Source organism: Ambystoma mexicanum, chromosome 6q (genome assembly GCF_040938575.1).
Source record: "Ambystoma mexicanum isolate Mex_15411 chromosome 6q, UKY_AmexF1_1, whole genome shotgun sequence".
NCBI lineage: Eukaryota > Metazoa > Chordata > Amphibia > Caudata > Ambystomatidae > Ambystoma > Ambystoma mexicanum.
In genome coordinates this window covers 54,334,509-54,355,582 of record NC_090937.1, presented here as the reverse complement: position 1 = coordinate 54,355,582, position 21,074 = coordinate 54,334,509, and the positions used below count along the sequence as shown (strand labels likewise).

Below are 21,074 nucleotides of genomic sequence, written 5' to 3'. Positions count from 1 at the left end.
ACTGAACCGCATTTCTCTTATTCAATCTTTGTAAAGCAACTGCCATGTTGAATATTGTTCGAAATGAAGGCGCTCTAGTCCTGTAAATCATCCCCGGGCCCAGCCTCCTTAATAGTTTATAAAAATCTAGTAAAGGTGTACAAATCTGCTATATTGGACGCAAAAGAGAACTTCCATAATATTAGATTTGCAAATGCCCAGTCAGATGTGCAGGAAAATGTCAAAATCATAAAACAGGAGGTAGTCCCTCCCCCTACGGACCAACTACTGATCAGGGACAACAGTTGGTGTCAGTTTATACAAGCCGGTTTGCAAAACAAACTTCTTGGCATCAGAACGGAAATGCTTGGTAAAAGGAAGGCGTTTCCTCTATCAGGGAATAAGGATCCCCAAAAATCATTCCAGCGCAACCCGGCGGTAGCACAATTTAATTTTCAACCAACATCAGAGGTGGCTCTGAAGAAAGTTATTGAACAGCTTAAAGCAACCCGCTGTAGAGGTGATGCATGTTCTTCCTCGATTATGAAAACATGCCCTCGCTCCATGGTAAAAGCAATTTGTACATCTTGCAGAGACACAGCTTTTAAACGCTGCATAAAGCATAATAATGACAGACTCCTACATCTGTAGGGCTGTGCCACCGCTTATGAAAAAATGCAAATCACACAAAACAAGCAGCTCACAAAGGAGCACTTTCTACACAGGGTCTAACAGATAAAACACAAACGTTATCTGATGAAACAAAAATGACTCGGCCAGCAGATCATAAAGAGTATGCTTAAGTCACAAACAACATGTACTTGCTCATTATTGAAATGCTACTCTATGGCTCAACATCCTGTATTGAAATCTGTACCTGAATGAAATTTATTATAAATTCCTAATGAAGTATAATGTCCATCATTTATGTATTAAATGCAACTCAATACTTTCAATTAACCCTTCCTTATCAAAAAAAATAAAGAAAAACTTTCTAAATTCAAAAGTACCAATTATCTTTTCCTCTCGAAAGACAACCCATTTAAAATCTTTGGGTCCAGGTTTCATCTCTTCGAAATATTTCACTAGAGGAGATGTGCGTATGTTTAAGACTGCTATGTTCTATCATGCTGCCCTTTCAATTTTCCCAATAAATATTTTCCCAATGTATGTCTGTCTGCAGACACAGATCATCAAGTAAACCACCATTTTGGTATTACAGATTGAGAAATGTGGAAGCTGAAAACTGTTACTTAAATTCAGCATCTACTTCCTTGTAATCTAATTTACCACTAGTCAAAATGTTCCAATTTCTTTTAATGCAACTTTAATATTCTAGGAGAAATTCGTCATCTTCCAAAAGGGCTGTTCCATTATTCCAGGCTCTTCGAGCAGTTTTACTTAAATGCTTTTTACTATGTATACCCTCTTGCTTGTAATTTGCAAATCAACACGTTTTCTTAAGCATCCTATACCCACTTAATACTACTGTTTCTTCTCAATCTCAGAAACTACCCGAAAGGGAGATTTTCTTTGTGGTTAGGACGACTATTCTTATGTAGCAGAGCATAACTCTGTAGGTTTGTAAAAGGGTCTCACTTTTGAAAGTCCTTCACTCATATATAGTAAGTTCTAAAAAGTGAAAGCATTCATTGCCAAGACTGGAAGTAAATCGTAGGTGTCCATTTTGGCCATTAGCACCCTGGCGGCGGAGTCAGCCAATCAGGTGGTTAGCAACGCAAGTTTGAAAGACCGGTGAAAGCCTGCGTTCCATCCCACCTGACAAGACTGCTCCTCCGCCGCCATCTTCCCCCTACCCACCGTACCATTATTTTTTTTGGCCCTTCACACAACTTTATTTCAGCCACAGCGGCACTCCACGCTACCCCTTCCCTCTCTGTTTCTGCAGGCCACCATAGAAAGGGAAGCAGGGCTCTGCATGGACTCTGCTTCCCTTTCCATGGCGGCCACCTTGGTAAAGTATTTTCTTTCGTTCAACAGGACGTTGTTCATGGGTGCGAGGTCCCGTTGAACAAAGGAAACACTTAGGACCGCGGGTTACTGCTTTGATTGCCCCCGCTTCAAGTGCAGAACAGTGGGGGAGGGCGGGGGTAACTGCCCAGAGCCCTCGTTAATGGCCCTCGCTTCACTTGGGCTGTTAACTTGGGCTGCTGGGCCCTCAACACCCCCCCCCGTTCCAGCCCATGGAACATGGGCTTAATGCCACATTTATCCACTCCAAAAGCAAAGGTAATGCCACATTAATGCACTCCAAAAACAAAGGATTATAGTTCTGTACCATCCCAGATAACCACAATATCTGCATCTTTTCCATAACCTGCTATTCTTGAAAGGATTACTCACATCATAGATTTTCTGCTCAAACATGACAGACGATTCCAAAATGGCGGCCGGAGGAGAGAACGGGGTTAAACGTCTCCCCCTCCGGGCCGCAACTTTAAAGCATCACAATAAAGCAGTTTAACGATCCAGCCACAGGGCAGACACCAGTTGGTTCATTCTCTGAACGAGGGACAGCTCCCAGGTGAGTTTTACCGACTTGAAGGAAGACATCCTATGCAACCGGAGCGGGTTAGCAGAACGGCATGAACTGAAGCTGCGAGGGATCAGGAGAACTCTGCTGCGTTTTCCCCCCAGAAGCACACCACCACTAACGAGGAGCGCAGACCCCGCCAGATCAAACAAAAACCTGGGTGGTGTCTGGCGAAGGAACCTGGGACCGGGGCTACGGAACGCAAGAGCATGGTGACAGCAGGCTGTAAAGCTATTAGATCGTGACAGCTGGATGGTGCAGAGAGCGGAGCCCTGAAACAGCCCCCTGAGGGAAGAGAAAAATGCCTTAACAGGTCCCGACGTGGGGCGACACGGCAGAACGATTACTGAGGAGCAGCAACAGGGACTTCCACAACCCGAACAAGGTACCGCACTCTACCCCGACCCCAACGGGTTGCGCAGCAACTCCCACTGCACGCTCCACAAGCTCAGAGGGGCAGTCTTCATGCCTGCCCATATCTCTGCGACAGGGGCCGCACACCATGTACTCTCAGGAAAGGCTCATAAGAGCCGGAGGCACAACAACAATGCGGCAACGGAACATAGCCATCGGGTGCCCGTAAAGACTGCAGGGGAATCCCTCCCCTTAACCCATGCGAAATATAAGTGTGAAAAAGGAGGTGGGGGGAGAACGCATCCATAGCTCTTCAGCAACCGGAGGAACAGCTCCCCAGGGGCGGTGAGGACATCAGCAGGGAGTGCAATAGGACACTTCAAGGACTCCAAACAGGAGCTTAGGCGGTCCCCCACAACGGAGAGCACGCAAAGCGTTTGCAACAGACTCAGAACCACCACCCACGGCAGAAGCACATCCAATCACTTCCCACTCCGACACAGAGGGGATACGGCACAACTACATGGGGGGGGGGCAATTCCACTCAAGACGCGCTCCCATAGGACATCTAGTCATCGTATCAGCGCAGTGACCAGGCAAACAAGATCGGACCAGCCCACTCTAGGTGTCGCATGATCTAGAGGCACTCAAGGTGAGACAAGGCGCCCAGGCTCCAAGGCTCCAGAAAGGGAGGATGCTGGGTCCAGGCAGCCACTCCCAGCGAATAAGCACGCCAGCACGCATAGAACCGCACAACGACCCATTTCTAAGATAAATAGCCCACATCTGGCGACCAAGGGACTATAGATACCCCCACGACAAGCAGGGAACTGCCAACACTCCAGAAAAGCCCACATGTCCAAATCAAGGGGGAAATCCTCACAAGTGACTATGTAAAATCCAACTCCCAGACAGGACTCAAACCTCATGCAATTGTGGAGCACCGACACAAACACCCGAATGAAGGAAGGGACAGGGAGACCCACACTCAACCATAGACCCACACCCAACACAGACGGTGATGGCCACAAAAGAGGATATGCAATTCTGGTTTAAGGAATTTCAGCAGCAATTCATGCCTCAGTGCACAACCAATTTTAATTGGCAACGGAGGACATGAAAAAAGCAGTACAAGAGTTAAAAACCTACATAGCTAAACTTTAAGAAAGAACAAACACAGGCGAGAGTTCTAAAAAATGTGGAGGCGGCACAGCAGAGTGGAGAAAGACAGGAACGTCTTGTCCGTCTCACACAACCTAGAACTCCAGTGCGACGACCTAGAGAACCGCTCCCGCAGATCCAACATAATGATCAAGGACATGGTGGGAAAAGACGACCTAAAAAGCAGTAGAGCAAGTATTTAAAGACATACTCGCAAACGCAGACGAGGCAGAGATCCAGATTGACTAACTCCACCGAGTGGACCCATGCGGAGAAGCAGGCGAGTGGGGACAGGCCAAGGAGACAGTGGGGGAAGAAATGACAACTGCAGAAGATCACAAGGAGAAGTCAGGAACAAACCAGAGGTCCAGCTGGGACATGCGACAGAACCTTACACCATAGTGGTCAATGAGCATCAATAATCCAGCAGGTTTGGAGCTGGTGGGGGGGGGGGTTTGAGCAATCCCGGGGCCATCCAATGGAACAGAGGTGGGGATTTAGGAACCCCCCAAAGTCCCTGGGCCCTCCTCAGGGTGGTTATAGGTTGGGAGAGGGTTTAACAAGTTGGGGATTGTAGAGGAAGGGGGGCGGAGTAGGGATTGGGGGGCGGTGGGAAAAAGCCAGAAGGGATAAGCTAGTGCCGAAAAGGGAACATGTGAGAGACGGGCATGGAAAAAACCAAAATGGAAGGGATAAGAATCTTGACATTCATTCAATGTACGGGGCGTGAATACCTCGGTAAAAAGAAAGAAAATCGAACATTCACTCCAAAGGGGAAATTCGACATCCTAATGCTTCAGGAGACACATCAGGGGAAAGACGAGGGCAAGGTCCACCTGAAAGGTTACAATCAGATAATCCAAGCTAATACGCAAGAGAAAGGCCAAGGTGATTCTGGCATTTCATAAAAACCTGAAGATACAACTACAGAACACAGTCAGATAACTCGGGGAGAGTCATCTTCGCAAATGCACTACCCGAGGGGCAACCATTAACATTAGCTTCAATATATTCCCCAAATACGGGCCAGGACGGCTTCCTGAGGTATACACTAGATAAGCTGGAGAGATTCGCCACGGGGGAAGTGGTAATGGGAGGAAACTTTAACCTTGCATGACACCCAAACCTAGACAGAACCGGCTACAGAGTACAGGGACAGGGAGCTCCATCAAAAAACCTACGCAAGAAAATGGAAACCCTCTCACTGGTAGATGTACAGCGGGAGAAAATGGGTCAACAAAAAAGATACTCACTGCTCACATGTCGAGGATAGATTACATCTGGGCATCGGCGGAGTTTCTGGGGAAAATGCAGAAGATAGAATTGGGAATATCAATATCAGGTCATGCTCCACTATGGGCAGAATTATCCCCAACACCAAGGAGGCTTGGGCTTTGGCAGTGGAACCTCCCATCTGACCTATCAAACCCCATATTAGAAAACAAGATTAGAGACCGTACATTGGAATACTTCACCCAAAATCATTCATAGATGTCGAGGGAGACCCTATGGGAGGCCTTCAAAGCGGTCATGAGGGGGCAGTTCATTGCGCTCAGGACGACTAGAGACACACAGACATGACAATGGGAATTAGACCTAGAGTCGAAACTATGAGAAATGCAGGCAGAAGTTTTACAGATACCGTCAAGCAAGCTGAAGAAAGCCGCGAGACACATACAGGGACAACTAGAATCACTTTGAACGAAATAACACCTTATATTTGAAACACTGGTACTACACAAAAGCAAACAAAGCCGATAAATTCCTAGCCAGACAGCTGAAAGCTAAACAAAATACACAAACTGTTATAAGAATGCTAAATAGTGGTGAGGCAGGGGGGATTAAGATAAGGTAAACAAAAAAGTGATTCTAGATTTACCCAGAAATAAAGCACCGGGCCCAGACAGGTTCACAGCAATCTTCTACAGAGAAATAGATATTCTGGACCCTACTCTCGCAAGACTAATAAATTCAAAGAGGGAGCAAACATCACCCAGTCAATGAATGAGGCAAAGGTCCTCGTATTTCACAAACCAGGAAAAGATCCAGAACTCCCGGGTTCTTACCGCCCGATTGCAGTAATTAACTTGGACGCAAAATGATATATGAACGCTTAGCGAACAGATTAATAAAAGTGCTCCCGAAGCTGATTCACCAAGACCAGTCAGGCTTTATTCCCAATAGGCAAACACTTAACTTAAGAAAAATACACTTTGTGGCAAAGACCAGGATCTCCAAGACCCCAGCCATTCTGCTCTCGCTGGACGCAGGAAAGCGTTTGACCGAGTGGAATGGTTGCTTCTCTTTCGCATCCTAAAACATTTGGCTTTAGGGAACCCTTTATTCGAATGATTCAGGCTAACTACAACTCTCCCAGTATCCGTATGGCAATAAATGGCGAGATCTCGGACAAGGTGAACATTGGGCAAGGAACAAAGCAAGGGTGCCCCATGTCCCCGCTTCTCTATGCAATGTTCCTAGAACCCCTAATAATTCAAATAACGGACTCTAACCCCGAGAGGCATAGAAATGGCATGAATTCCACATAAAGTAGTGGAACATGCGGATGACATGCTGTTGGCACCGTTAGACCCGGAAATGACACTTCCTGCCCTGCTGCAAGAAACAGAAAAATATGGGGCAATCTCAGGCCTAAAGATAAACAGGCAGAAATCGGAACTGCTAGTGCTAGCAGGAGATCAAGAAGCTCTAAAGAGCCTGGCTTCCTCCCTACAATTTAAGTGGCCAACAAAGGGGTGACCTACCTGTGCATTACCCTTATGGATCGAGAGGACCGGCTATACAGGGAGAATTTTCTGCAAATGCTAGAGAGGGTAAAACAAGACTTCGGGAGATGGAAAACATTGTTGATCTCCTGGTGGGGCCAGAAAACCTCGATAAAATGACCATATTCCCCCAAACTACTGTACCTCTTTCAGGCGATTCCAATTAAAATCCCCAAACCATATTTCAAAGCCCTAAATTAGTCATGGCATATGTATGGAAAAGTAGACCCCCGTACCTCTGTGCCCCCGCCCCCAGAGTAGGCAGAACAGTCCTTGTGGCGCCAAGACAAGTGGGAGGATTAGCCCTACCACACCTCCGCAAACATGAAGCGGCACAGCTGTGGGTACTGAAAGAATGGGTCCCAGGGAACTCGCATAAGATTTGGGCCTCCCAGGACAGAGCGGTGGCTACCACACCACGAGAACTGCTGTGGAAGGGGAAATACGTCAGACACCCAAACCTCCAAGTAAGCAAGGTGATGAAAGCGACTCTAGAGGTATGAGACGAGGCAACAAGGGGTGGGACACTAACACAAGATCCTTCCCCCTTTTGGCCCAAGTAGGGTAACCCAGATTTCCCGCCAGGGATGGAAAAGGGGCATACAGAAAATGGGAAGAAGCAGGGTGCACCAAAATAGGAGCCATACCACGAACAAGTCATACGAAGATTAAATCCCTACTGGGCAAGACAACTAAAGACGGGTACAAATATGAACAACTTTGTCACTGGTTGTCAACTCCGCAGATAAGGCGGGCGGCGGCAAGGGAACTTACCCCATTCAAAACCTACGTAACGACCCACAAAGGCTAACAAAAATGTGACTCTGACATGTACAAGTTCCTGAACACAAATGAGGAACTCCAATGGAGCTATATGAAGAAATGGGAACAAGCATTACAGGACAATACCCAAGACACACTGGGAACACCTATGGAGGGCTATCCCAAAACAGACACGGGAGATGCAGATTAGAGAAATATGAATAAAAATACTAATCCAGTGGCACTACACCCTGGAGAGGCTACATGGAACAAGTTACTTACCTGTAACTGTTGTTCTCCAGCATGGGTCTGGCATGGATTCACATGCTCATGAATATTCCCCGTCGTCAGGCTGGGAGTCCTCGGTAAAGAAAAAAATCAGTTTCGTTTCTGATCTGTCTTTCGTAGTAGTAACCAATCACTGATCTCTGCGTCATACTGACCACAGCCAATGACTGCTCTCTACCTAAGCCCCGCCTCTGGCAGCCATCTTGAGATTTGGTAGCACGTGAAGAGGCAGTATGACCAAGTGAAGAGCCGCAGAGGGGTAGGCGGGAGGGTTCGCATGTGAATCCATGCCAGACGCATGCTGGAGAACAACAGTTACAGGTAAGTAACTTGTTCCTTCTCCAGCATGGGGTCTGGCATGGATTCACATGCTCATGAATATAAGAATAAATAGCAGTACACACATGCAGAACCACGGGGGGTGGCAAAAGGCTCAACATTAAGCAATACAAAAAACTCAACATTAAGCATCTCTTACCTCCTCACCAGGCTCACCTTAGGCGAACAGGTTGCGCAGCACTGCTTGGCCGACCCCGGACTCCTCCCTGGAATCCCGATCGACACAGTAGAATCTCGTGAAGGTGTGCGTCGACCTCCACGTAGCAGCCCTGCAGATGTCCAGCAGGGGCACACCAGATAAGAACGCCGTAGTAGCAGCGATCGCTCTGGTCGAATGGGCTCTCGGACGGCCTGGCAGCAGTCGGTTAGCCAACCGGTGGCAGTGCATGATGCAGCCGGAGAGCCATCTGGAAATAGAAGACTTCGAGAGAGCCTTCTCTTGATTCACAGGTCCAAAGTTCACGAACAGCTGTGATGTCCTCCGGAAACTCTTCGTGCGGTCCACATAGAACTTCAGCGCTCTAGCCACATCTAGCGAGTGCAAAGTCCTCTCGGCCGGCGACGAAGGAGACGGGAAGAATACAGGTAACACCAAGGGCTCGTTAAGATGGAAGTCCGACGGCACCTTGGGCATAAAGGAGGGGTGCGTCCTAAGCACCACCCTCGAGGCATGGAAAGTCAAGTACGGTGCTTTGCAGGATAGGGCCTGGATCTCTCCCACTCGTCGTGCGGAGATAATGGCCACCAGGAATGCAGTCTTCCACGACACAAACTTCATCAGTGCGGAGTGCATCGGCTCGAATGGGGGCCCCATGAGCCTGATCAGCACCACGTTAAGTTCCCACGCCAGGCGGGAAGACCGGAACAGTCCTTTCATAAACTCTTACCAGTCGATGGGACCACAGGGACGTCCGTCCTGTGGTTCTGGTATATCTGGAGATCGCCGCCAGATGAATCTTAATGGAGGCATGGGCTAGCCCAGCCTTTGCCAGCGATAGCAGGTACGGCAGCACTTGAGGGGCCGTAATCCGTAGGGGGTTGATCTTCTGTGCTCGGCACCAGATAGAGAACCTCTTCCACTTATGACCGTAGCATTTGAGAGTGGAGGACGCCCTGGCCTTTGCAAGAACCTCTCTGCAATCGGCCGGTATATCGTAGCCTCCAAACTCTAGCGCTGCAGGAGCCAAGCCTGCAGGTTCAGCGACGCTGGGTCGTGGTGGAAGATGGCGCCTGCTTCTCTGGAGAGAAGGTCCGCGTCCACCGACAGCTTGATGGGAGGGGACGTTGACAAGTCCAGAAGGTCCGGGAACCAGATCTGCCTCGGCCACGCCGGTGCGACGAGGATCATCCTGCACCGGGAGCTCTTGAGCTGGTTGATGAGTCGAAGCAGCAACGGCAACGGCGGAAACGCATACAGGTATAGGACGTCCCAGGGGAACGAGAACGCATCGCCCATGCTTCTCGGCTGGGGAAAGCTGCTGGCGAACCTCTTGCACTTCGAGTTCGTCGCTGTTGCGAACAGGTCGATTTGGGGTTTGCCCCATCGTCGGAAGAGTTGATCCACCTGATCCTGGCGCAGTTCCCACTCGTGACACGCGCGCAGCTCCCTGCTGAGCGAGTCGGCGATGTTGTTGCTTTCTCCTGCCAGGTGGAAGGGAACCAGGAACATCCCCTGGGCGACCGCCCAGTGCCAAAGATCCTGTGCCTCCTTGGATAGGGCTGGGGATCTGGTGCCTCCCTGCTTCCGTATGTAAAACATTGTCGTGGTGTTGTCTGTGAAGATCCGCACCACCTTGCCCTTGAGCGATGGGAGGAACGATTTGAGAGCCCAGAACACGGCTCAGAGTTCCAGGACGTTGATGTGCAGGAGCCTCTCCTCCGGGAGCCAGAGGCCTCTTGCGTGGAGATCTCCGGTGTGGGCGCCCCAGCCTTCCAGGGAGGCGTCCGTCATCACCGTCTCCTGGTACGCCGGCGTCTGAAAGTCCTTGCCCGCCGTGAGGTGCGCTCGAACGCCCCACCACTGAATCGCCCGCCAGAACACCTCGTTGAGGGGGACCCTGTCTTTGAAGGTGCCCCTCGCCTGCATCCAACGGGCATCGAGAAATTCTTGAAGAGGGCGCATCCGTAGTCTGCAGAGGCGCACCAGGTAGATGCAGGAGGACAACATCCCCAGGAGGGACTTGATGGACCTCACCCTGGCCACGTCTGTGGCTAGCAGGCGCTGCACTTTGCCTAGAATGGTCTTTGTCCCTTCTTCTGACAGGGCCGCCAGGCGCCTCACTGTATCTAGCTTCACTCCCAGAAACAGGGCCACCTGCGACGGCACCAGGTGGGACTTTGGGTAGTTTATGGAGAATCCCAGGTCTGAGTAGCTGGACGGTCTTCGCAGTGTGTTCGACGGCGAGTTCCCTCGTCCTTGAGCGGATGAGCCAGTCGTCCAGGTAGGGGTAGACGTGAATCCCCTGCATGCGCAGCAACGCCACCACTGGTGCTAGGCACTTGGTAAAGACCCTGGGGGCCGACTTCAATCCAAACGGCAGTGCTCTGAATTGGTAGTGGCGTCCCTGGACGACGGACCTGAGGAATCGGTGACTTTTGAGGATGGGAACGTGGAAGTATGCATCCTCCAGGTCCAACGACGATAGAAAGTCGCCTTCCTCCAGCTGTCCCAGTACGTGCTGGAGGGTGACCATCCTGAACTCTTGTGATCTGATGTATTTGTTCAAACGACGAAGGTCCAGGATGGGGCGCCAGCCGCCCGTCTTCTTCCTGACGAGGAAGAACCTTAAGTACACCCCGGAGCCTCTTCGGGACAAGCTCGATGGCGCCTTTCCTGAGCATCGCCCGTACTTCCAACAGCAGTTGCGGGACGTGATTTTCCTTCCTGGCCACAGGTGGAACGTGAGGGCACTTCTTCAGGAATTCAATAGAGTGTCCTCTTGCCAAGGTATCCAGCACCCAACGGTCGGTGGAGATTGACTTCCACACGCCGACGAAATTCGTCAGCCAGCCTCCCATCGGGGTGCTTCGGTGGGGGCCCCGAGACCCTCGGCCGGTTCAGTCCTGCTTGGAGGTGGTGGCCTTGCCGCCCTGGCCACCTTGTCGACGGCGGCGAGGCGCTCCCTGCTTGCCACGACCCCTGTAGGCCTCCTGAGATGAGGAGCGTGCCGCCTGGCGGTAGGACGAGCCGCCGCTGGATCCTTGGAGGCACCCCGTCTGCCTCCGGAGCTCCGAAAGGGCCGTCGTTGCTGAAGGGCTCCTAGGGCGCGGGCCGTCTCCGTTTTTATGGCTTGGAGGGATTCGTCCACCGCCTTCCCGAACAAGTTGCTGCCGTCGAACGGCATGTCCAACACCCTGGTCTGGACGTCCTGACAGAAGTCGGTCGCCCAGAGCCAACCCCGTTGTAGGCAAATACCGTTGCCCAGCTGGCGGAACCCGGTATCGGCAATATCGGTTGCCCCCGTTATGGCGTGGTCCGACGCCACCTCGCCCTCTTGCCCTCTTGCAGTATTTCCAGGGCCTCTCGCCTCTTGTCGTCCGGCAGGAAGTCCAATATGGGGGCCAGCTTAAACCAGAGTTCCCTGTGGTAACGGGACACGATCGCCAGGGCGTTGGCTGCTTTGATCGTCGTCGCCGATGAAATGACCCGTCGCCCCATGGCGTCCAACTTCTTTCCCTCGCCGTCCGGCGGGGATTTAGACGTCGAGGCTCCTGACCCCGCTACTTTCTTCTTCGCCGCCACCGAGACGACCGAGTCTGGCATTGGCTGGGCCCTGAGGCACAGGGGAGCGGTTTCGGGGACCCGGTACTTTGTAACGCTCAACTGACTCCCACGGAGGCGCTGGCCTGGTTCACGCTGCTGTGACCTCTTCTAAGGTGATGCGCAGGGTTTGGAAGACGGACTGGACCGGGCCCCCAAATCTGGCTTGTCTGGCTCGCAGAAGTATCCTTCTGTAGGCCAAAATAGGGGATTAACTGTCTGCGGGGTAATGCAATCGGCCTCCCACTTTCCCCTCTCACCCTCCTCGAAACCCTTCCGGTGATTCCTCGTAGCGTCTCACCTTAGGGTCTGGAAGGACGAGCTCTCCATCCTGCTTCTGATGCAGGGGCGCGTTGGTATCCAGTTACTTCACTGGATTTTCGGATTGGTGAGAACCAAACTTGCTTGGCTTCCAGGTAAGTTTTTTGATAAGAGGTTCCCCTTGTGTCCATGCATTAATGTACTAATGCTAGTGTCTTTTTCCCCCATAGGGGCCGGGGTACGGAATGCAGGGGAACAGGCACCGACCCGGGATGAGAGGTGAAATCCTTGTAGAAATCAGGTAAGTCTTTAATGAGCTTTTTTTGGTGATGTCTTTTCATTCAATCATTAACGCTGATGTCTTTTTCCCCTTAGGGGCTGGGGTCCGGAAATGCCAGGATGCGGCGCGGACCCGAAATGGAGAGGGAATGAATCAACAGGTAAGTCTTAACGTGGAGATTTAGTTTTCCTTATTCCCTTCTCTCTCTCGCTCACCTTTTGTTCTGGTCTTTTTCTCCCTAGGCGCTGGGGCGTGACTGAATCCGGATGATCGCTGCTGAACATGGAGGCGCCCTGTATAGGTGAGTGGAATGCGGCGCTGCAACGATCGACGCGATGAGCTTTTAAATAAAAGTCTTCCTTTTCAGGATTGTCGGCGAGATGTCTCCGGGATGTGGTTTTAGCAGGTAAGGACTTTTCCTTCTTCTGTTTTCTTCTCTTCCTTTGCAGGTGATCCAGGATGCTGGCAGGCGTGGCAGAAGTCAGGATGCAGGAGCAGACACGGTGAGCGTTGTAAGGATATTTGGCGTGTTACAGCACAGAGTACAGCACTACTGCACAGGTAGCATTTTTTTTTATGCAGCACCACCACAAGGGTGCGGTGCATTGCTATATGTGTTACCAGATTAACAAGGAAAGACAGGCTATTCAGTCAAAAACGATTTTAACATATAAGATGCAAATCTATTTTTACAGTTAAAAGCACACGTGCACATTCAAAAATGCACACTATTTTTCACCTGAAATGCCTATGGTGCAAGAGACACATTTGAAAATTAATAACTAACATTACTCATAACCAACCTGACTAATGAAACCGAAGTTAACATAATCCACTAATAAAAATGTGTCTCCACTGCAGAAATAGGCCTACTCTGAAAGTGAACTTTTAAACGCACATTCATTTTTTTTTCTTTTCGTTTTCTCTGCTGCTCTGTCCACATAACTACAGGAAGCAAAAGGGCTCGAAAGAACAGGAAATCAGTTGGTTACAAAGTATTACTATAAAAATGAGCCATTGTGTAGAGAGGGAGGAGATGGCATGATTGATTCTGATTGGAGCAGCGTCATAGCAAGTATCATGAAAGAGGCAGTGATTAGGGTTTTGCTGGGGGGAGTTTGAGGAGAGAGACGGAATAGAGTCGAGATTTGGCAGAGCTGGGAGAAGAACCTGTTTTTTCCTGGTTGGAGCATTTCTGCTGAAAAAGCTGAGAGTTCCAGGCAATGACCCCGGTTTGAGAATGAAAGGCGCTCCTTTTCACTGGGGTTAATCTTCAAGGGAGCCACATTCAGAAAGAGAACAGCTGAAGAAAACTCGGGCTGAACAGATAAGGTAATTACATGGGAGCCGAGTGTGTACGAGAATATTCAGTCAGAGTAGGAAAGGAGATTCCGGTGCCTTAATCACATGTTAATGTTGCAAATCGAGTTCTTTTCTCCGCCACTCTCTTTTCAGTGTATCACAGACAATGCTGTTACTGTGCTATTTTATTTATTTCTGTAAAGAGTGAGATCGTGTTTAAATGCAACTTTTATAATACAGAAAAATATTTGAAAGCAGACAGGTGGTGTATTTTATATTTACCAATACAGTGCTGATGAGGGGAGTTTTTTAAACAGTGCAATTGTCATTTTAAGACAGATGTGTGCATGATCATATTCAGTATGGACAGTTGAGAGTGATTGTAGCATAGCTCGTTGGAGGTACATGAGCCAACGGGAAGAGGGACTCTCTGGACATAGTTCCCTACCGTATATAAGGTAGTGGAAATTACCACAAAATTACAACATATAGCTCTCTGTCGTAAATAAGTCAGTGAGATCGCCCATGGTGGCACACTAACACTAACACTGAAAATGTGGTATTCCTGAAATGTAGGTCTGAGGTCTCTCTAGTGATTACACGAAAAATCTAAGCAAAGATAAGGGATTCTGGACATTGGGGCCACAAATAAAACAAGGGAATTATGCTCACCAAAATACCACCAACCACGCATACCAACCACGCATACCAAATATGCATGTCTGGGTGCTGAAATAATGCATGTCCACTGTATTATTGTTGCACATGGCCCAATCTGAATACAAGGAGTGATTATTGCTAAGTTATTTTTCGGCGGTAATAAAATACCGTCAGGCCCCAAATCTCCACAAAATACCCTACAGCGTCCAGCTGCTAGATGCAGAACAACGCGAAGCATGTGTGGCTGTTCGGGTGGGGTTTAAATAGCCTTGGAAGAAGTTCCAGGTATGTATCCTTCCTCCAATCAGGTATTATCCTTCCCCGACCACGCCCGGATGGTAAATTAGTCCCACAGATAAATTAGTTCCCTTCAGGCCTCAAGGAGGCCGGGATCCTGCAGCATGGTCTGCATCAGGTAAGTGCGCCCAAGCACTCCCATAATGAGCCTGGCACCATAGGCGCCAGGACACTGTCCAAAGGACTCCTATATGGGGTTGCTGGGTCCTTCCTTGGGGACTGGATGTCCGCTTTCGGGGACGCAGGGCTTGAACCGGCTCCCCGGGAGCGGGCATCATGACATACTTCTCCTCGTACCGGTCCCGTTTGGCTGGTGCCGTGGAGGGGTTTTTGAGAACCGACAGGCCCTCCTCCCAGATGTCATCGATTAGAGGCACTGCGATGACAGTCTTCCTCTTGTCCTCCTGGCGCTGATAGAGGAAACTTCCTTTTTCTGCTCCTCCGGGCAGAGCTGGAACAATTCGGACGCCCTGGCGATCATGGCGTGGAATGAGCCAATCTCGTCGGGCGGCGAGGCCCGTGCGACCCGTCCCGTCGTCGTCGCCGCCCTCAGAACCCGTCGTCGAGCCCAACGCACCGTCATCTCCCAACTCGTGGGAGGATGAGGAGGGAACTGTAGGCCTTACGGGGGCGAGCGGAGGGTTGGGTCCTCTGTTTGTTCTGAGGACTTCCTGACGGGCCAGGCTGCGGGTCCTCCGGCCTGGGCCGTGGGAACCTCGTCCTTATCTCAGAGCATAAGGACTGGATCGCAGACAAAATGGCCGGCGAGCCATCCTGAGGCCTAGGTTCCGGCCGCGCCGGAAGGGAAGGCTGCTCTTCCTCGCCATCATCGTCTTCCTCAGTTATCTCCCGAGGATCTTCCTTACGGGATCGAACCTTCTCGAATTGGACTTCGAGGTTCCTCAAGGCCTCGGTCAGTTCCTCCTCCGAGGCCGACTCCGAGCTCGAGGAGGCTACCGTGCCCCCCTTCGCTTCTTCCATCATGTCGGCCACGACGATTGGCTGAAAAGAGGATTCCCTTCTTGGCGGCAGGGAAACTCTAGTCCCGGAGGCAGTCTCCGCTGGCGGGGTCTCTGCAGGCTTGGCCAGAGTCGCCGCGATCACCCCGATAGAGGCCTTTGCCTGCTGGGTAGGGGCCTTCACCACCTTAGGTGCGTCCCGGGCCGCCTCCTTCGGGGGAGGGGTGACGCCTCGCTCCCCCTCTTCCGAGATCGGACGGGGCTTCTCCCGAAGCTTACCCGGGGTCTCGGACTTCCTCTTCCCCGAACCGGAGCGCTGGCTCGTGGTTGACGGTGCCGGGGAAGGTGCGCCCTGCCTGGCGACCGAAGAGCCCGACCTTTCGGCGCTCCCAGTCAGCGGACTCGCGGCGCTTGGCCTGGTGTTGGGCCCCCGTCACCGGGGCACCTGCACAGGACTTCGAAGCCCGCTCAGACCCTTTCTTCTTCTCACCCGTTGAGCCCTTCTCCAACCAGCTGGCGAGACGGGATTGACGGTCCCTCATGGTCCGCTCCAACAAGTTCTTGCAGAACTGGCAGTCCTTCTCTACATGAGTCTTGTCCCCATGAAGACAGTAGAGGCATTGCGAATGTTCGTCTTCCTTAAACACATTCTGCAGCCCTCATCCAGGGCAGCTGCGAAACAGCTTGGGTCCGGGCGACGAGCTTGCATCCTGGGCCATCTCGAAGTAGGCCGCGAATCTTCTGGAATCCTCCAAGAAGTTGATTCGACGAACTCTTCACCCTTGAGGGGCGTAGGAAAATCCTGCAACGGGTAGCCGTTAACGGGAGTAGAAACGGTGGAGCTTGAGGCTCGATTAACCGAAAAAATGTGAAAATATACCTGAAAAAGCGCAAAACACGCAGTAAAAGCTCGAGAGCTAAGCACGAGGACTCCCAACACTTGAACGTGCGGTAAAAATCTGAAGAAGGCTGCCAGAGGCGGGGCTTAGGTAGAGGGCAGTCATTGGCTGTGGTCAGTATGATGCAGAAATCAGTGATTACTACTACGAAAGACAGATCAGAAACGAAACCGATACTGATACTGATTTTTTCTTTACCGAGGATTCCCAGCCTGATGACGGGAAATATTCATGAGCATGTGAATCCATGCCAGACCCCATGCTGGAGAAGTAATGTACCCGTAAACCTCAAATCTATGTTGGCAAGGCTGTGGACAGGTGGGGGACTGGAAGCATATTTGGTAGGAGTGCCCAGAAATCCAACAGTTCTGGGTCGATGTGAAAACCCAGATGCAGGGGATGTTCCAAGACCTGGGACGGGTGGAAGAAAAAGTACAGCTGTGAGGGCTATGGGACCCCCGGGCAAAACGGCTGACGAAAGCACAAAAGCTCAACTTTTTCGCAATTGCGAGCCAAATTGAGGCATGGCTCGCAATTGCGCAAAAAATGGAAGCAGAAAACCCCACCATCTATCTATGAGTGGTTACAGAGGGTCTGTCATTTGCAGTGATGGAATGGATCACATACAAGATCCAGGGAGACCAAGACAAATTTAAGATCGAATGGGAGTCATTACTCACAAAGTGAGTACATGGCACAATGGTGCCCACACAAAATCAGAATTCAACATGCGATTAGGTTTCTCTTAGTTGGTCACTCTTGAAACTTAAGCTCAAAAATCTGGCATCAGAACAAAAAACATTCGGGTGGGGGGGGGGGGGGGTGGGAATGGTTTGTGGATGTTACGTGTTACAGTTGAATACATCTAAAACCAATAAAAATATGTAAACATTTTTTTAAAACACATCTTCAAATACATGTTGGCCACCCTAGGTGCCATCGTAGAATCCATTGCTATGCCGTCTATTTGTTCATTTTGGAAATTACTGATATGCACGAGGTATGAATTGAATTTCTCATCCTATAACGTGATTTAATTGAAGCAAAGTTGGAATAATAGTCGGCAGATAGGAGGTAGTCCCTTTATTGTTTTTCAGATTCCAAGAGAAATGAGTTATTTAAGCAGCTGTTAACAAATAGAACAGAGAAGCTCCATCGTAGGAGATTATTCCAGAGGATTAGCTGTGTTACCCACCGATACAACTCCAGGGTATTAAGCGCTGTTAAAAAGGATAACCGTCTGGTTTTTGGAGTGATTAAATGTTCACAAATCAATTGCTATGTTAGAAGATCGATCATGTATACAAATTATATATGTATTCTAAAGGATGATGGGTTTGTTCTCCATGTGTGAGGCCATTGATTTTGCATTTTTCAAGTGTAGGTAAAATGTAAATAATTAAATGTAAACAAATCATTTTAGCTTTTGCATACTCATTTTTGTAAAGTTTTGCCAGCGTGAACACCACATTTGGTTGTTGAATGTTTTTGGCTCTTGCTGAGTCTTTTAAAGAAATATAGATACCCTACGAAGCTGAAAACAATGGTGTTAACTTAATACTGTGGTGTACCTTTTTTTGCAGTGCGATATGACGGTCGGTACGATCGGTTTTCAGTCCAGCAGTCTGGGGCCAAACCATCCCAGCCCCCCCCACCCCCACACACACACCCCCCCCCCCACTTTATTGGGAAAGCCAAGGCTTTGACACGGAAAGGGCTTTCCATATACGGCAATTCCGGACCCAAGAGGGAGGAAAAAAGGACAATATGGCCACACATGCGAAAAGCTTGTAGCACAGCCTTTATAAAATATATAGTACTCTGTGTGGCAATATGCAGTTAAAGTAAAACGTTCAAGAGTAAAAAGTAATAAAGACAGCAGAATGGGACTTTCTGCATTTGCAACCACCAAGTTATAACTTTGTTTTTTGTAAAGTGGTGTGTGCAGCTTTAAAAATACAAGAAACTCGCTAGGAAAGAGTTGTGTGTGGTGGACTAATCAGTTTCCCTATACAAATGAGCCCAAAGCAAAAGAAGTAAAAAAAGGTCAGCACTCAAAGCAAAAAAATAAAAAGTGTACCATAGCAGTTTATGTGGGAAAAGGAGCAAAACGAATAGAGGATGAAGGCAGCTTTTCACAAGCCATGTTTTAGTGACTTGGCAATGAAAGTATCAATGACACCCCATCTGTGGCTAACAGCACCAGACTAAACACGAGGGCTGCTGGCTGTTAACAGCCATTTACATCCCCCGGTGGTGTGTGTTTGCTATACACACCACGGAAACCCTGGGGTGCTTATATATTTTTCCACGCTATTGCGCGAACTCAATCTCCAGAGAAGATAAAAATAAAAATGGCTGCGGTCATTGGAAAAGGGACCATACGGCAGCCGTGGCCAGTTTGAAGAGACCGCGCGGGGGAGGGGGGGGAGGGGAGAGGTGGGGGTGCCGGATAATGGTATTTTTTTGGGGGGGTGGGGAGTAGAGGGTAACTACTCCCAGTTGGCTCTCCACATTCAAAAAAATAAATAGCACCACCCAGAAAAGGGCCTTAGGTGGCGGGAAACAGCAGCCAGTATTCTGACCCACTGTTCCAGCCACCAGATTGGCAGAGCGCCATTACCAAGGTGCGAATAGGCCACAACAGATTATGTAGATTTACAAAAAATTGATTTGATACAGTAAATAGGTCTACTATACACTGCATCTTTGCCAAGTTTACCGAATATTTAAACAAATGGCTTTAAAATCCACTGGAGTCAGAATTAAACTTAAACTCCCAAAGAAGAATAAAATAACTGAAGAGTAGTCTTGTAAACTAAGTGAAGGATGATTTATACTTTTTTTACTCCTAAAAAACTGAAAGCAAATCCTGATAATAAAATCCAAGTCGAGCTACAGAATGTATTTTGGGTAATCTGACAATCTAACACTAGACCTAGACGTGTGGGACCAGACTTCTGCGGCTAATGCAAATGATAAAAGCCGCATTTTACAATAATCACACTGACAAAAATGAAACCCCCTTCGAAGTGGCAAATTCTTCCCAAACTCACACAAATTTCACTAGGCTAGTTTGTAAGTGCCATTTATTAGCAACCCTCCAGAACACTCACCCCGTACCCCCCGTCCCCCCGTCCCAACATAAAACGAAATTTGTATACCATTATTTTCTTGTAGAGCACCATGACGTTGTCATCATCAAATGGTAGAAATCCACACATCAGTGCATACATCAGTACTCCCATGCTCCAAATGTCAGCCTAAAACGAAAAAAAGTTAACTTAAAATATTGCAGATGCATAGAAAATCAAAAGGGTTTTCGCTTGCACATGGAGAGATCTAGATATAATAAGTTGCCCAGTACAAGTCAACTTTCCTCCATAATTATGGTAACTCGTATGGAGAAAATGGGACAGGGCAATGGACAATATAATATATTTATGTAGAGTGGTATTGTACAGCACAACCTCTGCCATTTGGCCACTACATTTCTTTATATTCATAATTAAAGAGCAAGTAAAGGCATTATGTAACCACTGTGCAAGAGTTTTCACCTGCAAGAAACCTTTGCACATTTTGCAAGTCTTTAAACGTATGGTAAACCTTGTAGCCAGTCTTATGATGCTCAGAGCTTATGAGGGAACAGTTGACTGTTGCAATGAAATATTATTGGCTAATGAAGTCCAGGGAGAGGACAAAAAAAAAAATAGAGCCACCAGACCGCTAGAGCAGAGCCCAAAACAAGATATAAACAGATAAGAGTAGTTGAGGAAGATTAGGCAAAAATGTGATGAGTGGAGACACTGGATTACCTTTACAATTGCAGCACCGGGAGGCCAACTGACTGCTGATGGAAAGTAGACATTAGGTGGCACATACGTCCAGGAACTTCAAAAGAGACTAGTAAAGGAGAGGAATAATGCAAAGAAACAAGCATAGACTCATGAACAAGTCCATAGTAATAATGACCACAGAGCTAGGAAAGTGAGGGGAAAGTTGTTCCTACCACACCTCGGATACACTTGGTGTGAGCCCATACCAGGAATGAAACCTGGGAAGGAAGTTGAGGAGGTGGAAACAGATACAGCACATTGACAAGGCTACCAAGAGAACAAATGGCATGCTAGAAACTGTGGCCTTAACACTCCACAGGCCTAACCCAGTAGGTATCCATTGGGTACTGATGAAGCCAAAAGAACCAGATACAAAGGCTCAACTAGAGTTGTGATTCCAACACTCCGAAGGCGCAAGAGAGTGGCACAGATAAAAGCGATATGAACAAGAGTTTTATGTTGGGGTTGTCCCCACAAGACTTTCAAGGGTGCTGAGAAGCCAAAAAACAAAGCAATCAGAAATGCAAAGTAGTCCTCTAATTTGCCAAAGGCCCATAGAAATCGTGGTACCTAAAAAGAGCCAGAACAAGAATTACT

The 21,074-nt window shown here is 49.0% G+C and overlaps 1 protein-coding gene across 3 annotated transcripts in view; it reads right to left on the bottom strand.

Annotated features, from left to right (window-relative positions):
- Positions 1 to 21,074, bottom strand: part of MELK (maternal embryonic leucine zipper kinase) — a 711,420-nt gene that overhangs the window by 446,606 nt on the left and 243,740 nt on the right. For all 3 annotated transcript variants that reach the window (XM_069630471.1, XM_069630473.1, XM_069630472.1), the window contains exon 8: positions 19,806 to 19,904. In XM_069630471.1, coding sequence (XP_069486572.1) covers positions 19,806 to 19,904 — 99 coding nt within the window. The remainder of the gene's footprint in view (positions 1 to 19,805; positions 19,905 to 21,074) is intronic.